Source organism: Canis lupus, chromosome 5 (genome assembly GCF_011100685.1).
Source record: "Canis lupus familiaris isolate Mischka breed German Shepherd chromosome 5, alternate assembly UU_Cfam_GSD_1.0, whole genome shotgun sequence".
Classification (NCBI taxonomy): Eukaryota; Metazoa; Chordata; class Mammalia; order Carnivora; family Canidae; genus Canis; species Canis lupus.
This window is the reverse complement of record NC_049226.1, coordinates 25,388,581-25,413,654: the sequence shown is the minus strand read 5'-3', so window position 1 is coordinate 25,413,654 and position 25,074 is coordinate 25,388,581. Positions and strand designations below refer to the sequence as shown.

The window sequence follows — 25,074 nt, the reverse complement described above, 5'->3', positions numbered from 1 at the left end:
GCAAGGACATCCTAGTAATAAAAAGCTATGGAGCCTCTACTTTCTCTGAAATTTGCATTATATTCAGAGTCCTATGATGACCCTAGTTTTTATTTTCTTTTCATATTTTATAGTCAATTCAATGCATGTAATATGTCCTAAAGCCAGTGAAAGGTGTCAGATTATAAGGCCAATGGCAATTTACCCTGTCTAATGCAGTCCATGTGCCATGTAATGTAATTAGGTGACACCATGGGAAAAGCCAAGGATGGGGCATGGAAGTCACCTATTTTTAAATCTTGTTTATGGATTTCTCATCATTATTTCCATGTTCACTGAACTCAATTTCCCATATCCTGAAATGCTCCAAGTCCAGAACTTGCACTATGATTTCTGTTCCTTCTGGACCTGACCAGAAAAATCCCTCAGATGTTTCCATACTTCCAGCCAACTGGAACATTCTATGAGGGCCTTTCTTCATATTCCCAGGAATTTGTGCCAGAAATGTGTTCTTCAAGACAAAATGTGATTCAAACATGGCTTTGAAGATGATTAAAAGACTAGAGGAATTCTGGTGTAAAATTGCCACTCTTTTATTAAGAATATTCTTTCTTTTTTTAAAGATTTATTTATTTATTTATTTTAGAAAGAGAGAGAGCATGCACGAGTGGGAGAAGGGGCAGAGGGATAGACACTTCAAGCAGACTCCTGGCTAAGTGCAGAGCCCAATGTGGGGCTCAATCTCATGACCCATGAGATCACGACCTGAGTTGAAGCCAAGAGTCAGACACTTAACTGACTGAGCCACCCAGGTGCCCCAAGAATATAAATCCTCCAGGACTCCTTATTGACTAGTATTAGCACATCCTTCTTGTATTTCCAATTTCCTTCTCCAATTTTTCTATAAAGAACATATTATGCAGTCTTCAATGATCTCACAAAATAATATTCATATGATCTATTTTCTTATCTGTAAAATGGGAATAGTGGTTTGACCTTGTAGGGCTGTTGGAACAATGAAATGAAACCATAGAGATAAAGCATCTAGTCCAAGGCTTTACTCATAGTAGCACCACAAAGAGTAGCTGTTTGTGACAAGTCAGACTAACAAACCCCTTTCATTAAGGACTACTGCAACGTACATTTACCACAATGTATTTGGTCTTTCCCTTCTCCAGGATGGAAATTCATTAACAACAGACGGCTTCTTCATCACCGTGTCCTAACATTGAGCACAAGCTGGCAACCGGGACAAAGGACATTCTCAAGAATGAAGTTACTGAATTTAAGAAAGAAGTTCATTTCTTTTTCCCGTGAGAATCTTGTCATTAGGCGCACAGCAACTCCAAAAAAAAAAATTTATTTGTCCTATAAAAGTTCAAAAAGTGCTATGCGCTTCACACCCTGAACGATTAGCTTTGGCACAGGCAGCCTTCCTCATGGAAATGATTCCAAGATTACCAGAGCATATGGTAAATCATTTCTATCATGTGCCCCTCATTTCTTCCATGACAAAATAATGCTAACATATACCTGCCCTCTTTAAAACGCTCAAGTGAAAGAAGAATTTTAACTGAGGTTTATTCATGAAATGGTTTTACGTGTGCCCTCCTAATAAAGGATGGAGTCTCTGTGAGTTTATTCATTTGATCGATGATTGCATGCCTGTTTTAGGCCAGGCACTGTACAGGGTACTGAAGAAATACAGATGAAGAAGTTAGAGTTTGTATTCTTTTCTAATATTTTTTTATTTTATTTATTCATGAGAGACACACAGAGAGAGAGAGAGGCAGAGACACAGGCAGAGGGAGAAGCAGGCTCCATGCAGGGAGCCTGACGTGGGACTTGATCCCAGGTCTCCAGGATCAGGCCCTGGGCTGAAGGCAGGCGCTAAACCACTGAGCGACCTGGGCTGCCCTAAAGTTTGTATTCTTACACTCATAACTTAATGAAAGAGAGAGAAACACAGGAACAAAAAATAAAATATAACAATAAAAACAAAATAACAATAAAAATATATAATATGGCAATAAAAGAGTCCTTAAGGGCTGGAACTCCCTTAAGGGATGTGTATTCCCGTGGGCTTCAAATGAAGTAAAATGTTCACTGAACATTCTTGCATTGAACCATGACCGAATAGGTGCAAGTAGTAATGATAAAGGAAGGAGGGAAATAAACATGACAAGGGACTTGAGGTCAAAATTTGTAATACCCATTATAGAAACATGCTAGACGGGACGCCAGTGTGGCTCAGTGGTTGGGCGGCTGCCTTCAGCTCAGGTCATGATCCTGGGATCTGGGATGGAATCCCACATCAGGCTCCTGCGAAAAGCCTGCTTCTCCCTCTGCCTATGTCTTTTTGCCTCTTTCTCTCTGTGTGTCTCTCATGAATGCATAAATAAATGTTTTTTTTTTAAAGAAACATGCTAAACGATGAAGGAGAATTATGTAATAATACAGAGAGAATGATGGACTTAAGATTTTAAGGATATCATGTAAAGCCATCAAGATAGTATTAGAATTTCCTGTATCATTTTGTAACAGATAAGAAAGAAACTTAGATTAGCACAAAGTTTGCTCATATCACAAAATAATATAATGCAATTACTTTGTTATGGTTTACAGTTGTGCTTATAGGACAATCAAAAGAATTACCTAAATGTGATATTTAAAAAGACAGCTTCTCTCAAAGAAAGCATTATAAGCTCACTCTGACATTAGGTTAGTCAAGAACTTCTTTGTATCTTTTGTATTAATCATGACCTTCACAAATATTTATCTTATTTCCCAAGTTGATTTATGAAAATAGGAACCTTATAAGTGCCTATAACAATCCCTTTTGCAATAAATGCTCCAAAAAAATCTTCTATTTGATATGCCTTCAGCAGAATTCACAGATGAAGTTCATTCAAGGCCATGCATTGTAGTAGAGCCTCTGGAGCCTGACTGCTGGGTTCACATACTGGCTTTGCCAATGACTAACTAGCTCTAGAACCTCAGCAAAGTTTTAGAATCTTTATACCTCACTTTTCTTGTCCATAAAGTGGTCCTTAGTAACTGTACCTACCTCACAGAGTTGTTATACGAACTAAATGGGATCATACACAGTAAATGTTGAGAAGAGGGCCTGGTTGTGAGCTCGCGCTATGTCACATTATTGCTGCCATCATAATCCTCGTCCTCAAAAGGGTAGCAAGGAACTATGATGGTAACCCATCAGGCTATTACGAGCTGTTTTCCCAAAGTACATTAAAATCCTGAGAAAAAATTTTAAAGGTTTAGTCCCAAAGATCATGTTGTGTTTTTTTTTTTTTCCCATATAGTAAGATTTTTGACCAGAAACTGGAGGTCACTAATTTTAAAGAGCTTCATGTTAGTTTTAAACTTCAATTAATTTCATTATCCTTCACAATAACTGGGGTGTCTAGGTGGCTTAGTCAGTTAAGCATTTGCCTTCAGCTCAGGTCATGATTTCAGGGTCCTGGGATGGAGCCCTGTATTAGGCTCCTGCTCAGTGGGGAGTCTGCTTCTCCCTCTCCCTCTGCTACTCCCCCTACTATGTTCTCTCTCACAATAACTGCTATACAAAACTTGTGTCATATCTGCACTATCAGTGATAGAATTTTAGAGTACATTCTTGTCTCTCCTACTGTGAGCCAATTCTATACTGAGTGGTATGAGACCCACTGTAAATTATCCTTAGTTCTAAAAGAATAAAAGGTATAGGAGCTCTAGGCCTCACTTTCAGTAAATAAAAATATATTCTTTTAATGTTTGATTAATTCTAGTGGAAAAAATAAATAGATAATATTCTACCCTAGGTTTTACAAGGTGAATAATTTTTGACTTTTTATACTAAAAACAAAGAAGAATATCTTCTACATTATCACAAATAATAGTTCATAAATAAATCAATAGTCCAACTAATAAGTGACTTTTTGGCATCTGTGTGATCAATACTATAAGGCTTCTTCTCAATCATAAAGTGTGCTTTTGAAAAAGAGACTCAAACTTACAATATGTAAAATAGTGTCATAGTTAACCCAGCTATGGTAAACCAAGAAAACCAACACAAATACAGAACACAAATAATGAAAAAGGAGATAAATCAAATTGGGGAATGGAGTATCTCAAATAAAATAAACTTAACAATTTGATATAAACCATCAATTTTGGTGATAGCAATTACTGTTAAGATAGAGAGTGAAGGGAATATAACCAAAAGTTAACCCACAAAATCCTCACACCTTGATACTATAATAGATAAAAATAAATGTAAGTTAGGCATTATGACTGAAGAATAATTAGGGTAAAAACAGGAAAATAATAAAATAGAGTCAATTTTTGTACACATAACAAAAGCATTTCAAAATTTGTGAGAAATTTTTTGCTCCAGGAAACATGAGATCAGACCCTTGTTCAAATTATAAAAAACATTTCATACCAGACCCACTTAATAATTTCTTCTCCTTGGAATTATTAAATTAGTGGTTAAGGGAAACAAAGCAGATGTACATAAACTCTATATTTAGACTTTAAGAAGACGCTCAACACACATTTTTTAAATTAAATTACTTTAAATTGTTATATGATAGCGGTGAGAAGCAGCCATATAAATTGAATATTGGCAGTACTCACGAAGTCACACTGCAGAACAGCAGTTCTCTTCAAAGAGATGTCTGAGCAAAGAGACCAAACTAAATGTAAAGTCTTCAAGATAATGTTCTTTAAGAAAATCAAACACATTTTTAGAGTGTCCAATGATTCTTATCAGGAACAGAACACTGGAATCCTTTTTCTCATATAGATGAAGCTATTCTTCCTCTTCTGTAATTTAGTAATACGGGTTCAAGTTTAAAAAGGCACAGCCAAGGCATCCCAGGTGGCTCAGCAGTTTAGCACTGCCTTCAGCCTGGGGCATCATCCTGGAGACCCAGGGTCAAGTCCCATGTCAAGCTCCCTGCATGGAGCCTGCTTCTCCCTCTGCCTGTGTCTCTACCTGTGTCTCTGCCTCTCTCTCTCTGTGTCTCTAATTAATAAATAAATAAAATCTTAAAGAAAAAAAAGGGGGGGGGGGCGGGGAGACAGCCATGGGAATAAAGCTTCAGTAATGCAGGAGGAATAAGTCCTAGAGATCTGCTGCACAACATTGACCTGTGGTTAACAACAGTGTATCATACACTTAAAAATCTCTTAGAGAGTACAACTTATGTTAAATGCTCTTATGACAATAAAATAAAATTTTAAAGTATCTACTTACAGACGAAAAAACTGACAGACAAGTAAAATCTATGAAATACTTAGTCTCATCTATCAAAATGGTTATATAGCAACAAAAAACAAAACCTGTAAATAATTTATTAGATACTATTTCTATCTGTAAATAAGGGGGTGTAATAAATAAAGACTCTAACTTCACAACACTTTCCTTTTGAGTTTATGTAAAATGTAAACATTATGTATAAAATAACATGTAAATTATTTCACAGAATAATAAACTTAGTATGAAAAAAACTACAAAGAAGAGTTGAATGGTAGTTAAACCACTGAAAATAGTTATCACAACTAGTTGGAAAGATCCTAAGATTAGAATAATGTATAACCTACCTAGGAAATGCATCTAAGTAGCACAGAATCCTTTCAGTGTAAAAGGCTTATAAAAATTTCTTTCTAGCTCTTGTTTACTGAAATTCTAGTATTAGAGGAACATGTATTGCATTTCTAGTAGCATCTAAATTAGAAAATATGGAAATGCAAGACACTATAAATTCTAGTACAAATTCTCTGTATATGTAGACGGAGATAGGTTCCATGACATCATTACTAAAGTGGAAGAACTTCTGAAGCCAGTGTTCAATGATCAATAGAGAATTATTCCATTCATTCTCTCACTATTTTGAAACACAAAACTTAAAAATCTCAACCCTTTAAGGAGTTATATATGTTGCCATAAGCATTCTTGATATTCACCACCACCACCAACACAGATACCTCTGCCTAACATGATACAGCTCTGGACCTCTCCTTCGAGGGAGAGTTTAGGGATGAATTTTCTTTATCTGCTTGTCTCTGGAGCTGAGATTAGATTTTGACTCCTCTTAACTTCCATGAAAAACACATATGCTGCCTTAAAGGAAAAGTAAAAATGAACCAAGACAATCATGTGATTCAAACAGAAATACTTTGATTCTTTTCAGAAAAACATGACGTGGTGAACTCTATTCCTTCTCTCACAAAATAAGGAAACACTGTTAAATATGACCAAGGGTTCTCCATCATATTTTTCAAGTATTATAGAAATAGATCAACCTAAGAAGAAATCAGAGTCTAAACATGAATACACTTGAACTTGAAAACTGTGATTTTCTAATAACTAAATAAGTCTCAATAAAACTTATTAAAGACTTATATCCTAATGACTTATTTAGTATTTCAAGATTTCCTAAGGGTTCAAATTCATAGATACTAAAACACATAAATAAATAACTTTCTTATAAATATCCCTGTAAGTTGAAAATGTTGTAAAGGCAGCTTTTACGATGTTTTACTATCCATAATAGGTCAGAGAAATTGAATTTTCATTGCATTTTGAGAAGTGGAAACTGGCTGCTAAACTCAGAACCCAAATATAGGTGGCATTTCAAAGATACTCTAGTGAGTTGAATTTTGCAAGACATCATGTACTCATTTTAAAAGAACAAGGACTGATAAATAGAATTAAGCTTTTACAATACCACCAATTTCACAAATTCATAAGTTTTTCAGGTGAAATCACATCTACAATGAAAACAAAATGGTATCAAAGTTGACCCTAATAGCACAGAAAGTCTCTAAGTCTCACATACTACTCTTACTAAGTGCAATAAGTCAGACTGAGAAAACTGCATAATTTCATTCATATGTGAGATCTAAAGAAACAAAAACAAATGCATCAACAAACATAAAGCAGAAACAGACCCATAAAGCCCTGAGACCAAACTCTCAGTCATCAGAGAGGTGGGGATTAGGCAAAAGGACTGGATGGGAATGCAGAGTCCAATTAAATGGTAGCTACCCTTGTGGTGAACTAGGGTTATGTTCAAGCTTATCAAATCATCATGCCGTACACCTGCAACTAATGTAATATTGTGTGTCTACTATACTCAAATTTTAAAAATTAAAAAAATTAAACTTAGCATGGTGCCACCTGTCAAATGTTAAGCACAGAAAATGTCATCTGGTGTTACTGATAGACAAAAAGAGAGCGACAAGTACTTCTCTTATTTCCTAAAATAGCATTATAAAAATAATGTGGCATTATTTACCTATGAAGATTTTGGGGTTCCCTCTCTGAATCTTCTATAAAATATCTTTAAGATGTTATCAGATATCTTGATATTTTGGAACTCCCAAGTATTGCGTAGCTATCTCACAAGGCAACTCACTCTGTTTTAAATGTATCTAATTGTTGGAAAGTTCCTCTTAATCCTAAACCAAATCTACTTCCTTATAATCTATAGTTTGATCTTGGTTTTGCCTTCTGAAGTTAAATAGAATAAATAGTATTCTTCTTCTATTTGATAGTTATTCAAATATTTGAAGAGTTTCCACATCTTTCTCATGAATATTTTCATGCAAGGCATTTAATATCTTTCAGTATTCCAGGTATTGTTTTGAGTGATTTGAATGAAAATACACACACATACAAACACATATACTTTTAAAATATTAAACCACATTAAGAATAAATAACATTCAACTTTAAGAACAGGAATAGGGCTTAATCAAAACTAAGATTTAAAAACACAGAAAGCCATTAAGGAAATGTTAAGTACGTTTGTTGGTAAAATGGAAACAAATAGTAAACTTATTTGTAGACATCAGAAGAATCTGATAGGTGTTGCAAGGAAAATAGGAGAGGACAAGAGAGGCCCACAGGCTACGAGGCTGGCAAGAAAACCAAATGTTCAAAAGTTAAAGTGCTCAAGGTCATCAAGCTGGTAAATGAGGGACAGTGTTTGAACTCAGGAAGTTCTGCTCCAGAGACTACATTCTTAATCACACATAATACTGCCTCTCAACACCCATTCTGTGCTTTCTCAAGGAAGATGCCCAATCAAGACACAGGTAAAGCTGACTCTTTCAATCAGAATCAAAACAATGACACACTATCATAAAATCCACCTGAAAAAAAGAAAGACACTATAGTTTAAAGAACTACTTACAGGTTGCTATCACAATCAAGAAGTAAGATGTGATTGGTGTGCTGGAACTCAATTATAACAAATCTCAGAATCCTTGAAGAACAAAGATGGAGTGTTTCTAAAGGAGTTAAGAAAATCTAGTATATTGTGTTGTCATACCTCTGATATTTTCAGGAAAACAGAGCAGTTATCAGAACTGGCCAAACTACCTTAGCACCACACGGGTAACAGAGTAACCGGGCAAGCTCTGGGGTCCTCCTTTGATGAATACAGGATGAAGTTTGCTACAACTGTTGTGTGTTTTCTTAGGCGACACATCCTGTGGTGTTGTTATAACAATACTAACATGTCAATAATGTTTGTCTAACTACCTTAGAGTACTCCACTGGCCCACTGATTTGGTTGCTTCTCAGAGTGAAAAAGGAAGTCCAAAGGTACATACCTGCCTCATGGTTCCATTACCATAAAGGCAGACAAAAACAACTCAGAGATACACCTGTCATCTCAACCAATGCTATGAATAAAAAAGACAAAGTATGAGAGAAGGATATACCAAAATATGCAAATAGTGCTGACTTACAAAGCTTCGACTTAACATTTGTACAGAACAGAAGTTCCTGAGCAAAAGTTTCTCCATAACTACTTTTTACAGGAGAGTACATTAAAGATTGTACTAGACAATTACACAGGAATTAACATGGAGAGGATTAGTAGATGTGCCAAAATATATTAGACTGCTGCTGAGTTACCAGAAAATATGACACACAAAAAAATAACTGCATTACTAAAGCCAATCCAAAAAAAAAAAAAGTAAAGACTAAATTGGCACAGATTACTCTTTAAACAGAAAAACAATTATAATCCAATTATCTACAACTATATAAATAATGAGTTTTATACGGAAAAATAGGTAAATCAAAATGTTAGTGGATATTTCAAAGTACTAATAAAAACAGTTTTTTTCATTATGTTCTGCATTTTCTGCAATTTCAAAGTATAAATTATTTCATAATAAAAGAACTTAAAAAGATTCCAGTAGCAGATTGAAAAAATATGATAAAAAAATCTGTAGTAGCCAAAAAAGAATATGTGGCTTTATTTATTTAAAATTAAAAAAAGAAACAAGACAGAAAGAAATTAAACTGGATGCCCCAGAAAGGAATGACACAAAATGTGTCAAATGGTATAATGTTGTAACCACTATGAGAATATATATATACATATATCTTTTATATATATATAAAATATATATAAAAGATATAAAATCACATGCCACAATCACAGTGAGGTCTTCTCTTCCCAATCAATCTCTTCAACCTCTAAGACTACTCACTCTGTTAATAGCCATGTGCTATATGTCCTTCCTAAAAATACAAAGGAAGAATAATACAATTTGTGACTAATTTTTCATTAGAAACAACAGAGGGCAAAAGATGCTGAACCAAATATCCAAACTGCTTGAAAAAGAGTACTGTCAACCAAGAATTCTACAACCATGGAGGCCTGAGTGGCTCAGTGATTGAGTACCTGCCTTCAGCTCAGGCATGATCCCGGTGTCCTAGGATCAAATCCCGCATCAGGCTCTCCGTAGGTAGCCAGCTTCTCCCTCTGCCTATGTCTCTGCCTCTCTCTGTGTGTCTCTCATGAATAAATAAATAAAATCATAAAACATATTCTAAGACCAAATAATCAAAACTGAAGATGATATGGTATATGTACACAACAGAATATTACTTGGCCATAAAAAAGAATGAAATCTTGCCATGTGCAATGACACAGATGGAGCTAGAGAGTATTATGCTATGTGAAATAGTTAGAAAAAGACAAAAATCATACAATTTCATTCATATGTGGAACTTAAACAAAACAAACAAGCATAGGGAAAAGAAAATACAGAGAGGCAAACCAAGAAACAGACTCTTAAGTATAGAGAACAAACTAATGGTCACCATCAGGGAGGTGTGTAGGAGGATGGGTGAAATAGGGGGTGGGGATTAAGGAGAGCACTTGTTGTGATGAGTACCGGGTGATATATGTAAGTGATGAATAACTAAATTGTACACCTGAAACTAATATTACAGTATATGTTAATTAACTGGAATTTAGATAAAAATTTTTAAAAAGGGTATATTACACACTGGAATATAGTTTTCCTTTCTTTTCCTAACTCCTTTAAAAAAACAAATATATGGCTACAATTATTATACATAATCATAATTATTATACATAACTAGGTTTATAACATATAAATATACTACAAAAGGTGGTGGGGGAGGAGGAATGGAGCTATACAAAAACAAAACTGTCTACCAATAGTAGGGTGGTATTAATTTGAAAGAGATTGTGATAAACTAAATTATAATCTCTAGAACAACCACTAATAAAATAACTTTAAAAACGTATTTGTAAAATCAATAAGGAAATAAAATGTCATGCTAAAAATATTCACTTAATACAAAGGAATTATTGAAAGAGGAATAGGAAACAAAAAGACATGAGATACAGTGAAAAAAAAATGGTACATATAATTCAAACCAAGTCAACAATTACATTTAATGTGAATATAATACAATACAGTCAAAAGGCAGAGATTATCAGACCATATAAAAAAGTAAGAAACACCTTCTGTAAGAAACACCTTCAAAGACAAACACCAAGTTGAAAGTAAAAAGATAAAAAAAGATATACCATACAAACAGTAACTATTTATCAAACATTCAAAGAAAAAAATATGGTAACAATCCTACACAAAGTCTTTCAGAAAAAGAGAAATAAACTCTTACCAACTCATTCTCTGAAGCCAAAGATATCACAAGAAAAAATTTAAAAGAAATGAAAAATTCTACAGACCAATAGCTCTCATGAACAAAGATGCAAAAATCCCTAACAAAATATTAGCAAACCAAATTCAGCAACATCTAAAAAGGTTTATAACACATAAGCATGACCAAGTGGGATTTATCCCAAGATTTATTTTATTTTTAGTTCAACATCTGTAAATCGTTAATATAACAGAACTAAGGGCAAAGCCATAAGATCTTTCAATAGATAGATAAAATAGACTGGACACATCTAACATCTATTTCTTAATAAAAAGTCTGAAAAAAGTAGGAACAGAAAGTAATTTTCTCAATCTGATTAAGAACATAAATAACCTACAGCTAACATATGGTAAAAGATTAAATTTTTTTTAACTTCAGAAAAAGGCAAAGACATCCACTATCACCACTCCTATTTAACACTGTACCAAAGGTTCTAACCAGTGTAATAGATAAGGAGAGAGAGAGAGGTAAGGGGAAGGGAGGGACACAGGGAAGGAGGGAAACAAAGGTTAATTAAAAAACATTAAGAACAACTATCTCAACTTTCAGACTATATGATCTCTGATGTAAGAAATCCTAGAGAATCAACCCCCCTAAAAACAGCATTTTTTCTATTCCACAATATTAAACTATTCTGAATTTAATTACCAAGGCCATAGGACTCAAGATTAATATACAAAAATAATTTGTATTCCTATCTATTAATAAAAATAAAATTTAAAAACATTCTCTGTGCTATATCAAGAGAGAAAAACAAAACAAAACAAAAAAGTCTAAGATCTATACACCTCAAACTGTAAAACCTTTGTTGACCAGGGCACTTGACAGCTCAGTCAGTTAAGTCTGGCTCCTGATTTTGGCTCAGGTCATGATCTCAGGGTTCTGGGATGAAGCCCCACATCAGGTTTCCCCCTTAGCATGGAGTCTGCTTGAGGCTCTCTCCCTCCCTTCAGTCACTTGTGTGGTCTCTTTAAAATAAAAAAAAATTAAAAAAAAACCTTTGTTGACAAAAATTAAAGAAGATCTAAATTATCTGAGAGAGATATCTTCATGGAACATAAGACTCAATATATATTTTTTTTAATTTTTAGTCACACAGAGAGAGAGAGAGAGAGAGAGGCAGAGACACAGGCAGAGGGAGAAGCAGGCTCCATGCACCAGGAGCCCGACGTGGGATTCGATCCCGGGTCTCCAGGATTGCGCCCTGGGCCAAAGGCAGGCGCCAAACCGCTGCACCACCCAGGGATCCCAGACTCAATATTTTAAGACAGCTATTCTTTCTAAATAAACCTACAAATTCAATGTAATCCTTATGAAAATCCTAGAAGCTGTTTTAGAAATTGTCAAGTGTATCCTAAAATTTATGGGGAAAAACAAAAGACCAAGAGTAGTCCAAAAATTTTGAAAAAGAGCAAACTTAAAGGACTTAAAATACCCAATTGCAAAACTTATTTGGGTACAGTAATCAAAACACTGTTATCACCATATGGTTAGATATTTTTTAAACATGGATTAACAGAAAAGCTAGAAAAAATTTATAGTCAATTGATTTTTGACAAAGTTGCAAAGGCAATTCAGTGGTGAAAACAATTTTCTCAAAAACTGTGCTGAGACAACTAGATGTTTATGTACAAAAAAATTAAAAAAATAAAAACAAAAACTTGGTCCATGGCACACACAAAATACGCTTCAAAATGAATCACAAATCTAAGAGTTAAAATTATAAAATACCTAGAAGAAAACAAAGGGGGAAATCCCTGTGGCCTTGAGTTACACAAAGATTTGTTAGCTATCAGACTAAAAGTATGCTTCATAAAAGAAAATAATGGGGGATCCCTGGGTGGGTGGTTTAGCGCCTGCCTTTGGCCCAGGGCGCGATCCTGGAGACCCGGGATCGAATCCCACCTCGGGCTCCCGGTGCATGGAGCCTGCTTCTCCCTCTGCCTATGTCTCTGCCTCTCTCTCTCTCTCTCTGCGACTATCATAAATAAATAAAAATTTAAAAAAAATTTTTTAATTAAAAAAAAAAGAAAATAATGGTACCATCACAGTACCTTTGTGCTTCAAAAGATAGTTACTTTTGAAGTCAATATAATATCAAGAATGAATATTTTTTTAATAAAAAATACCATTCAATGAGAAGACAACACGGATATGAGAAAAACATTTGATTAGACATTTAACCAAAGAAATTGTACTAATGGCTAATAAGCGGAGAAAAGATGCTTAACATCATTAGTCATTGGAGAAACATAAATTAAAATCTAAGATACAACATTACATCTACCTTGGGATGCCTGGGTGGCTCAGTGGCTGAGCGTCTGCCTTTGACTCAGGGCATGATCCTAGTCCTGGGGATCAAGTCCCACATCGGGCTCTCCACAGTAAGTTGGCTTCTCCCTCTGTCTGTGTCTCTGACTCTCTCTGTCTCTCATGAACAAATAAATAAAATGTTTAAAAAAAGTTACATCTACTGGGATGGTCATAATCAAAAAGAATGCCAATACTTGGTGTTGGTGAGAACGTGAAGAAACTTGAATCCGCTTATGCTGGTCAAACGTGAAATGGCATAGCCTCTTTTTTCAACAGCATGACAGTTCCTTTAAAGGGTTAAACATATACTTAGCACATGACACAGCAATCCATCTGCTAGGAATCAGCCTAGGAGAAATAGAAATATAACCAACACAAACACTTATACGCAAATGTTCATGGCAACATTATTCATAACAGCCAAAATCTGAAAACAATCCAGTGTCCATCAGCTGGTAAATGGGTTAAAAAAAAAAACTGTCATATTCTTGTGCAATGGAACACTGTACTGAAAATGAACAAGTTATTCATACATGTGACGACATGGGTAAACCTTATAAAAAACAGCAAGACGAAAAAAAAAAAAAGACTACATGTTTGTATGATTACATTTTTGAGAAATGGCTACAAAAGACAAATACAGGGGATCCCTGGGTGGTTCAGCAGTTTAGCGCCTGCCTTCCGCCAGGGTGTGATCCTGGAGACCCGGAATCGAGTCCTGCATCGGGTTCCCTGCATGGAGCCTGCTTCTCTCTCTACCTGTGTCTCTGCCTCTCTCTCTCTCTCTCTCTCTCTCTGTTGTGTGTGTGTGTGTCTCATGAATAAATAAATAAAATCTTAAAAAAAAAAGATTCATATAAAAAAAGGCAAATACATGCAGACGCAAATAGGCCGATGGTTGCCTAGGGTCAGGAGCCAAAGCAAAGATGGACATTTAAGTGAGCCAGGAAACTTTGGAGGGTGATAAAGTGTTCTAAAACTGTATTGTTGTGATAGTTGCACAATTATATACACTTAGTAAAAATTATTGCACTGTATACTTATGAAAAACGTTAATGTTAATAAAGAGAGCACCATTAAAAATAAGGAGGTAGGTAATGAATTCAAAACAGCTCTTCAGCTTTTAATTTACTGAGAAAAAAGCTACCAGCTAAAACAAAATGATTCTAAGTTAAAAACCAAAGGAGCAATTAAAGAAAGATTTGGAACCGTTTGTAACTAAAAGGACCAATCCTCCCCACCCAGAATGTACCACACTAGAACTCAACGATGTCTAATCTTTGGTAGGAGTACTTCCTTTTTAAGTACAGGGGTGCAATCTTTCCTGCTGACAAAATTAAAATATGGTAAAATGGGCACTTAAAGCTTGAAGATCACTGTAGGGAATATATAATTCACCATGTAACATCCACCTTGTCAGTTATTATACAGTAACATAGCACTATGCTGGGATTTTAACATTATAGGCATTGTTTTTTAAAGTGAAAGAGCCAGAATGAACCTCAGGAAACACTTGCATCTGCATCTGAATTCCTCCAACCTTTAAAAGGCAGATTTATGGTCTGGGAGCTGTTGCAGAGGTAAAAATCAAAACAAACAAAAACACCAAAACAAGAAAAACTCCAAAAAGTAAAGCTCTCATTTGTAATTACAAGAACAAAGAAAACTCCAGATAATTTTGAATGAAGCTATGTCTATGTTCTATAATGCTAGTTTATAGAGAAAGCCCTAGTGGCATTTTGTCCATCACTAAAACTATTGTTCAATATTTGAAATTCTCTAACAGAATGTTTTGACTTGAACAGAGGAGAAATGCTCACATTTTCCCAGGTTAAATTAAATTTTTGTTGAAGTCAAATATGTATTCTTGACAGCCAGGTGAAATCCATCTTTCAATGGTGTCATTGTGCTATGGTAAGATTAATAAAAATATTTTCAACTTTTCAATCATCATGTCAGAAGAAGATGGGCACCTGTCTAGGGAAGAGAAAGGACTAGTTTGGAAACTGATCTGACCATAGTAAATCAGAGATTTACTCTTTTATCCTCCTTTATCTTCTGAAAATTATTTCCCAGCATTTGTTTTGCTGCTTCTAATTAAGAAGATAAATGTGACAATATTTCTAGGGACTGACCAAGAAATGTGTTGTCATTAATGCTTTTCCCCAGTTCCCACCCTGAGAACAAAGGTGAACGAGGCCACTGCTCTATTGTAGGGATGATGTATTTCAAAAGCTGGACTCCTTCCACAATGTTATTAAAGTTCTTTGAAGTGTTGTTACTAAGAAAAAATGTCAAAAGAACTCAATGTTGTTTATTGTTTCTCAAATTCACTGCTATTTCAGGTTGTACCTAAGTGAACCAGTCCATCTTATTTTGGAACCCACTGGCATAGCAAAGTGCTATAGCACATGCACATAATAAATATTAGTAGACACAGGAAAAGAAGGCTTGATTCCAAACTTTAGTGAATCTGAAAAGGAGACCAGGGAGGGATTTTAAAACAATAATAGTCTATAAAGAAAAAGCAAATCCCTAAGTCATGTTTTAGGAAGATGTTAGGTAGGCTTGGTATTTCATTAAAATTATTAAAGCTATGCTGTCCAGTGCTTTCTTCTCGAAGGCTGTAAGTGAGGAGGAGAACAGATAGAAGGAAGGTCACAAGTGCAGAAGAACAAGAACAATAATAGTGGTAGAAGTAATAGTAACCAACATTTATTCAGTGATGGACGCTGGTGCTGTAGATAGAAAAATGCTACAGGGATTGTCATTTAATTTTCATAAATGATGTTTGAGGTAGGCAGCCTAAGCTGTCAGAGAATTACTTTAACTTAGTCCTGATAATAGGATGAGCTCTTCATGGTTGAAAAGTCAGAGTCCCCTCTGCTTCTCTTTGAAATGCACCTGAATTCACTGAATCAAAGAGATGACAAAGTTTCATGACCAAATGACTTCCTATAAATTTACACATGTTAAAGATGACTTGTAAGGAGTAAAAATAGTAATTATTCATCTAGGCTTCCTACTTTCCAGATGAATTCATCTGAGGCTCAGATTAGAGGGACTTGGCTAAAATCACAGTTGTAGAGACACCCCTCCCCTAGGCTGCTGCCACTTCCCCCACACACCATCAGCCTCCAGCACAGAGAAGGAAGCTCTGTGCCACTCCTCCACTTTCTAAGAGCCCCATTAACAAACATAGCTCCCTCCACACAAGGCTTTGGAGTCTATGTCAATATTAGGTTTATATGACCAGATGAGAACCCCCAAACAGCACATCGGATTGCAACAAATTTCTTCTTAAATTCACCATAATGCCTCCAAAGATTTAGGTGATTGATAAACTTTCAAATTCTCACAACAACAGTTAGATAAGAATGACATAAAGATGCACAACACAAATTAAAATACATTCATAATTCACCATTATTTCCCAGTGCTGAATCTGTTCTTTTTTAATAGCGAACTAATTCATGTATATGTAATGCTTGATAGGTGAAAAGGAAAGATGATGAAAAGCAGTTGAGCTTTTAAGGAAAGATAAAAAACACAGGAATGTCATCTGGGAGGAAAAGAAAAGAGAGAGAGAGAGAGAGAGAGAGAAGACTATATAAGTAACGGATGATTATTTAGAAGATGCAAAGGGAGCCATATAATGGGACTCAAAGCTTGGTCGGTCCATCTGCAAGGGTCCCTTCTGACCTCAAAACTCTGTTAAATTGAAGCCTGCCACCAATTACTGCATCAGATGTCTCTCAGTGACATTCTCCCTTCTGGTAACCAACCCTTAAGTCTTTGTAACTCATTATGCACATCAAGATGCAAATTCTCTGGAACTAGGACGATGGCTTCCTGTTTCATTCATATATCACCAAATTGCTCACAATCATGTTCTACCTCTAGCCATATAGTTAACCAATAACTGATGACACAAAATGCCAAAGATCATGATTTAGCAAAAGAATTACAATTCATTCTGCAAGTAATTTACTGTCATTCAGCTGCATGATTAGCTCTTGGTTTTCTTTTTTCTTTCTTGTTTTTGGACCACAGGAGTCGTGGTTCATTGGTATGAAGTGCATTAGCCAAAATAATTAAATTATCACTAAAGCCTTCATTTTTAGACAAAGGAATAACCTAAACTATTTAAAAATAGTACTTTCTTATTAAGACCCAGTAAAAAAAAAATTAGGAACTTCAGACAACATGGAGTTCCTTATTAAAAAGAAGAGCTATTATGGGGAAAATATGAATATCAAGGTCAAATTTATTAACAGTCATAATTTTTAACCTTCATTTTTCCTTCTTCTTTCCATGTGTTCAGAAAATACAAATTTAGAATTTGGAAACGCAGTAATTAAAAAATGTTATTCATCTGGCTGAGACTTCATGCCTTAACTTTATTGCCCAGTTCCAATCTGGTCCAACAGTGGTTTCCCAAATGTCCCACCATGGCAAACCCAGGTGAACAAACAGAAAGGTAAAAATAAGGATGAGAGGATTACTATCCTTATTCTAATTACAAATCCTGCCCATTGCTTTCTTTTTAAGCTGTCACTGCCATGTTTAAGTTATAACTGCATCTTCTCAATGAGCACAGGGCCTTATTACTGGAATTGGCAGGGGGCCTTGACATTTGAGTCATCATTTCATTATGCCTATTCTTTACCCTGGTATACAAATTAAATAGAAATACAAGCCAGATGAAATATAGGGAGGAAAATCTGAAGTACTCACTTTAAACTGAATTAATTTTTCTCAAATCTACAAAATGTATAGACCAATTAACATGGATAATAACATATTCCACTTCAGGCACATTTTCAAAAATATTAATTTCGATTTCAAAGGCCAAAACTGCTCAAACCCTTCTAGCCAAACACTTCACTTCTGTAAAACAGAACCAACAGCTTTAATATTCTCTAAATTTAAAAGATAGAATAATTCCAATTTTAAATCAACTATAAGTATGGGCAAAAACACATATTTAACAAGTTTCCTCTTTTCTAAACAGTCTCAAAAATGAATAGCCATCACTGAACATATAAATATATATAAAATGTGCACATGTGAAAAATATTACTTAAAACATACGCAATCACATAGAAAAAAAACAATTCATTCAGACTAAAATAACCAAATGTGCCAAGCTGGAATTTCGGATTTATTCTTAGACATTTTGAAATCACTGAATTTAAGTGATGAAAAATGATAAATCACAGGACCCAGTCATCCTGAATAAATGGGCATCCTTTCCTATTTCTAAGTATTTTGTTGAAAACTTTTCCATTGAATTTCAAAATTATAAAAATCGGTTCTAAAATGAACACTATATAAAATCCTCAAAAATGTCTTTGGCTCTGCTTTCAGGTTAGTCTCTCGTTTACTTATTATGGCAGGTGTTCCAGAATATGTGATTACTCATTCATTGAGTTTTTAATCATCTCTTCCTTTAGCCCAGAGCAGCCTGTTTATTTCAAAAAGCCACAGCTTTCCCCAAAATGCTTGGGAACAAGCCGAATTGCCTATTAAGAACTTTATTTTCCTCATATAAAATACTGAAAATCTCTACTGGAAGCTGAACACATGTACATTCAAATGTCTACTCGGAAGAACATCATCTATATTACTTATTATTATATTTTAAAATACTGTATTTTCTTTACATTTTATTATTTTAATGTTGATTTCTCCTAAAAGAATTTTTTTTTTACCTAAGGGAACATGTTCGTGTAAACTAATATAAGATTCAGCTTTTAGCTTTTCATTTCTTTGTAATTTATCACCCAGATTTTCCAAAAAGGGATTCAAAGAAATTCACAATAATTCCTCGTGTTCACTGAGTTCTCCAAGCAGTGAGCATGTTATAAAGGAAGGAGTCTGTTTCAATACTAAAATGTATTTAGAAAAGAAGCCCTGAGATTGTCACTTAATTTTCCAACTTTTAGAAAACGTATTATTCTGCAAACTGGGACAAAAATAGGATGTGAACCAGATGTTCCTAGATATGAAGTTTAGAGCAGAGCACAGTCATAGCGGAGCTAGCTTTTCACCCATATTTATTTTAGGAGGAGGCAAGTGGGCCCCACAGTGTGGGATTCAGTCCTACTATTTCTCTTCTAGTTTGACTTCAACTGGTGGAAATATTCATGGGTTTACAGTATCAGGTTTCTAGCGAGTCCTATCATTTTTGTAATTACTATGGCTGGTATTAATAAGCGTCTTCTTTTTACACGCTGAAATAAATTAATGGAAAAGGCAGACACTATGCAAAATGGCTGGGAATAAGGCCAAATCTTTTTACATACATCCAGGGACCAGTGATTTCCTAAATGGCACTTTGAGCTCTCTTGCCTAAATAATTACAAGTACAGCCAGCATGTAATTTACTGAAATAATTATGCACTCCTTTCAGTTCCCATCACCCAGCTCAAGCCCCTGGCCATTTACCTTGTCTTTATTTTCAGTGCCAGAAGCCTCGGGCTTGGTCCTGATCACAAACGGGGTGGACAACCGCAGGAGGACCCTCTCAAAGGTGGCATTCACCCTGGGAGACACTATCTCGAAGCAGTCCTCAAACTTGAGCACTTTGTGAGTGTCACACCGCAGCTGCTTCCGGAGGCCCTCCCCCAGCTGCAGGACTGACATGTGGGGGTCAAACATCAAGTGGAAAGGGAAGGCTCTGCAGAAGGTGCTGATGCTGATTCTGAGGTCCGCAGGGACATGGGAGGTGCCCTGTGCAAGGTTCTTTGTGATGGTGGTATTTTCACATTCTTTGATGAGGAAGGTAAGACAGCTACAATTGCCTGGGTTCGAGCCATCGGAGCACAATTTCTCACTGGCAACCTGTTCCACTTGCAGGTCCAGCCGGTAGATCTTCTTGCCAGCGGCCTTAATCATCCCTGGCATAGCAAACCCCACGACATGGTGAGGATGGAAGTAGTGGAGCACTAGAGTTCCTTCAGGGAGCTCTTTGCATAGGAATGATGGTGACTCCAGAGTGGCCTGTTTTCCAAAAGAAGTTCTAATGTGTTCCAACAAAGCATCAAAGCCATTAAAAAAGTCCTGCAACGTGCCACCCACAGCTCGAAGGACTCTCTCATTCTCATCAAAGCATATATTAAAGAACTCCTCTCCAAATCTTTCTTGAATTTCCTCAAACTTCAAGCCTAGGGGTAAATGGGAAGGAGATGTTAGGGAAGTAACATAAAATCATCATATTTATAGCTTTTAAAAATGCTTATCAAAAAAAATGCTTATCAAATGAGGTAACTAGTGAGTGAGGTAAGAGAGGTACTTCCTTCCCTTTGACCCACATATTCCCAAAGAGATTAATTCATTTTGAATCAGAGAAAGCAAATTTCAATTCATCTTCTAGAAGCTTCTAAGGTGTTAGTGAGCATAAACTTCTTTTAATATTTCTGTTTGTTTTTAAATAGACTTTATTTTTTAGAGCAGTTTTAGATTCACAGCAAAATTGAGGAAAAAGTAAGGATATTTTCCACAGAACCCTCTCCCAGCAAACACACAATCTCACCCTTACCCCAATATCAGTCATCATGCACTATGGTGGTACATTTGTTACAATCAATCACCCTACAATGACACAGAATCATCTCCCAGAGTGGGTAGTTAACACGAGGGTTGACTCCTATTATTGTACATCCTTGGGTTTGGACAAATGCGTTACTATATGTGCCTACCATTATAACATCATACAAAGTAGTTTTGCTGCTGTAGAAATCCTCCGTTCTCTGCCTTTTCATGCCCCACCCCTCTCAACTCCCATAGCACAAACTTTCTAAATGCTGCTCATCTAGCCGCTCATTTTTCTTTTCAATATCCTACTGCATTTGCTATAATCAACACAAATAAGATTTTCTTAATGATTTCCCTCTTAGTTAAAGCAACTTTTTAGAAGCAACTATAACACTGTTTCTCTATTACACCCACCTACTATTACTATCTTACTTATCAAAATTCATTTGTTAAGTGGGAAATACCAACCAGAGAGGGATTTATGGTTACCTGAATGGGGAAAGGCATCAGATTATCTAGTGTCAACAGAAGGACTTAAGTGAGACCCCAGTGAGAGAGAGACCAAACAAGGAAGTAAAATGACAGAACTATGGGCTGATTTGCATTGTTTCACTCACAAAAATGAGACTAGCCAAGGGTGGAGTAGGCATCTCACCAGAAAGAGTTAAAACCCTTTGCTTTCTCCATTCATACTTCCACATGCCATGGCAAAAGGAACTCTATATTATAGCAATGGAATGATAACAAAAAATACATACATACATACATACATACATACACACATACAATACATTATGTAGAAATTAGAGCCAGTCACATGTGATCAAGTTAGATCCACCCTTAAGGATGATCTGAGGAAAAATATGGAGAGAATTTATGGTCCAAAGAGGAAGGATACAGCACATATATAAGAACTGAATGTGTGTGCTGAAGGAAACCTCTACATGGAGTCATTCTACTACTTATCCTTTGACTTTGGCTGAAATCAATACATGTAAGTTTACGTATTCATATTTTCTTGCCTCATCTACTCCATCTTATAAGGAGATCCTGAAGATAAGGCAAGATTGGGAAAAGACAGTGGTCATCTTGCTAGTGTCCTATTAAAGTACAGAGCAGTCTTGGTTTGCTATTCCTATCATTATAGGAAGAGAACCGGAGGGTTCTCCCCATGCATGAATGAGGGATAAAATGTCAACAACACTATTGAAAAATACAGCCAAAACACATCAAATATTTTTTTGTGAGAGTACTATAGAGTATAAACATTGTGATAGCTAAATGAAGAAGTCAGTTTGACAAAAAAGTTCTTAACATCAATGTGAAATGAAAAGCAGTAGAAAATCTAAGCAAAAAAAGAGTCCTTTTATTAAGAAAAATTTCATAGTAATTTTAGTTTCATAGATCTGACATTCAAATTAAGTTGAGAAAAATCCCTTACCAAGATAAAAATATGATGGCGCATCTTACACAGTCATGGTATAAGACTGCCCTTCAGCATATACTGCTTTCACTAACAATAATGCCAGCCCAAACTGATAGTAATAGCATTTATCTGTCCAGTTCTCCAGCATGGAAGAAAAAAAGCAAAGTGGATGACACTCACTGCAGTTTGGTCCCTGTTCCAACTACTCCATTGAAATTGTTTTTACAAAGGAGTAAGCCAATGCATATTGCTTGATCCTTACCATAGTTAACCGTGTTTGTTGTTTTTCTTTAATTTTTTTATGAAGTTTTAAAGATTTTATTTATTTATTTATTTATTTATTTATTTATTTATTTATTCATTCATGAGAGACAGAGTGAGAGAGAAAGAGAGGGGCAGAGACACAGGCAGAGGGAGAAACAGGCTCCACACAAGGAGCCCGATGCGGAACTCGATCCCAGGACTCCAGGATCACACCCTGTGCCGAAGGCAGACACTCAACCACTGAGCCACCCAGGCATCCCTGTTGTTTTTCTTTTAATTTGACTCTACTGATCATCTCATTCTCCTCAATCTCCCTTCTCTCTTGGCTTCTAAAAACCATGCTTTCTTAGTTTGATTACTGTCTGAAAATTCCTTCACTAAAGTGTCTTCCTATGCCATATCCCTGTATCACCATCACTGCATAACTAAAAGGTCCTAATACAAATTCAATGTCTATCCCTTCAAAGACAATGTTCTTGATTTCTATTAAGTTTTTAAATTACAAAAGTCTAACTAAAACTAAATTCAAAATAAGTAAAAATTCCTATAAGCTGACTATACTTGATGGAATACAGAACTTCATATGCCACTAAAATGTCTTATGAATTGCTTCTATCCTTTAAAGAGTTCTACCTTAAAAGGACTCAGGGTCTTTATGCACAGAAAAGAAAAAGATAATTTCTTCTAACTTGGTTTTTTTTCCCATAACATTGAAAATGCCCTTGGAGTTATTAAATAAAGAACATAGACATAAGCATAATACAGCAAGTTTATATTCTGTTTCCACAGAATCCCCCAAAATCATCCAGAAAATAACAATCAAATTCACCAGGGGCACAAAATAAAAACTAGTCTGTCAGTACAGCATACCATCAGCTAGAAATACATGCTGTCTTACAAAGCACTTCTGTTCTTTAAGATACAAGGTTGTTAATTCTCATGATGACACTGAGGCCTCTCAGGATGCTACACTGACTTGTATCAATAAAGTAAAGCTAAAATATTTTGAATATTACAGTCAAATACTATATATAGTAATTCTATAAAATCACAATACTTGATTAATAAAAATTTTTGTTCACATAATTATTAAACTGTACAAGATCATGAAAGAAGAAAAAAATTATTTGAGTTGGAAACATGCAAGAACTAGGAAAAGATCACTGTAACTTTTGCAAATATGCTATAATCAATAGCCAAGACACATTTTAAATCTTATATCAAAATTTAGGAAGCACAGAGAAAGTAGTTCAGCACAGACAACTGGTAAAGGCTCTACCTACGACTGATGCAAACCCCCTACTTACAGTAAATCACTTGAAACATATAGACAATGCTCATCCTCTCATAACAGAAGACACTATGACAGCTTGACATTTGGGTCTATAAGAATATATTCTTCTAAAGGCAAAACTTATAATAAATCTGCTTTCATTAACAAGTAAGTTAGAATTTTAAATTACTGTTAATTCTCCTCTTTAGAGAAATGAATAGCCTAAATGTGACATCCTTTAACTGAAAATATAATAATCTATTCACTGATGATATGAATCTTCTGTCCCTCATCTGCTCTTCCTACTTCATATTATGTCTTAAGAACAATGTGTCTTAAGGACATTATCCCACTTATGTCTGCATACCCATCTCTAGCATCATGCCTGGCACATAGATACTAAGACTTCATTTGTAGAAACCAAGCTTTTGGGACTTCTGGGTGGCTCAGCGGTTGAGCGTCTGCCTTCAGTTCAGGGCCTTATCCCAGGATCTGGGATCAAGTCCCACATTGGGCTCTCTGCAGGGAGTCTGCTTCTCCCTCTGCCTCTCTCTCTCTCTCTCTATCTCTCTCTCTTTCTCTCTGTGTCTCATGAATAAATAAATCTTAAAAAAAGAAACTAAGCTTTCATCTAGGTATCTGTTTGATAATATAATCAAGCTTTTAAAGCCATAGTTGTGCCATGTTTAAGGATACCTAGATAACCAGACACATTCTTTTCTGATATGAGACTCCACAGATAATTTTATCACAATGTGATTAGACTATAACAGAGGCACACAGGAATATCTATGAAGGTATCGAGAAAAGACTGTCTGACTCTCTCCTCAGGGAGATAACATCTGAAGAGAGATTTGAAGAAAAAGTGAGTGTTCAAAAGCCTAACAAGGAAGGAATAATCACACTAATGGATGGACAGTAATGGAAAACAGATGAACCAAGGAAGCAGAAGAGTCTGGCATGGTCAAGGGAGGGCAAAGAGAATAGATAACATCTGGGCAACAGGAGTGAGAGTATCAGCTGTTAACTTGGGCAATGCAGAGGCTGGACTTAAGGATGCCAAGACCAGAGTCAAAGACACCAGCCAGAGAGATGCTGCAATGTCTTTAAAAGATTATATTGGCTGAATTAGAGAAGTCCCAGTGAGAAGAGTGTTAAGCAACGTGCCAAATATTTTCATAGATCACCTTAGACTTTAAAAATTCACATCACATAGGTATTTTTAATTGTTCTCATTTTACAAGTGAAAAATGTTAAGAAATTTGTCCAAGTTCA

General features: G+C 35.5%; 1 protein-coding gene across 4 annotated transcripts in view; it reads right to left on the bottom strand.

The window, feature by feature from the left end:
• GUCY1A2 (guanylate cyclase 1 soluble subunit alpha 2) overlaps positions 1 to 25,074 on the bottom strand; it is a 428,485-nt gene that overhangs the window by 336,411 nt on the left and 67,000 nt on the right. For all 4 annotated transcript variants that reach the window (XR_005359351.1, XM_038536322.1, XM_038536320.1 and 1 more), the window contains one exon: positions 19,748 to 20,466. Coding sequence is in view for 3 of the 4 variants with exons in the window: in XM_038536322.1 (XP_038392250.1) it covers positions 19,748 to 20,466 (719 nt within the window). In the remaining variant the exon portion in view is untranslated. The remainder of the gene's footprint in view (positions 1 to 19,747; positions 20,467 to 25,074) is intronic.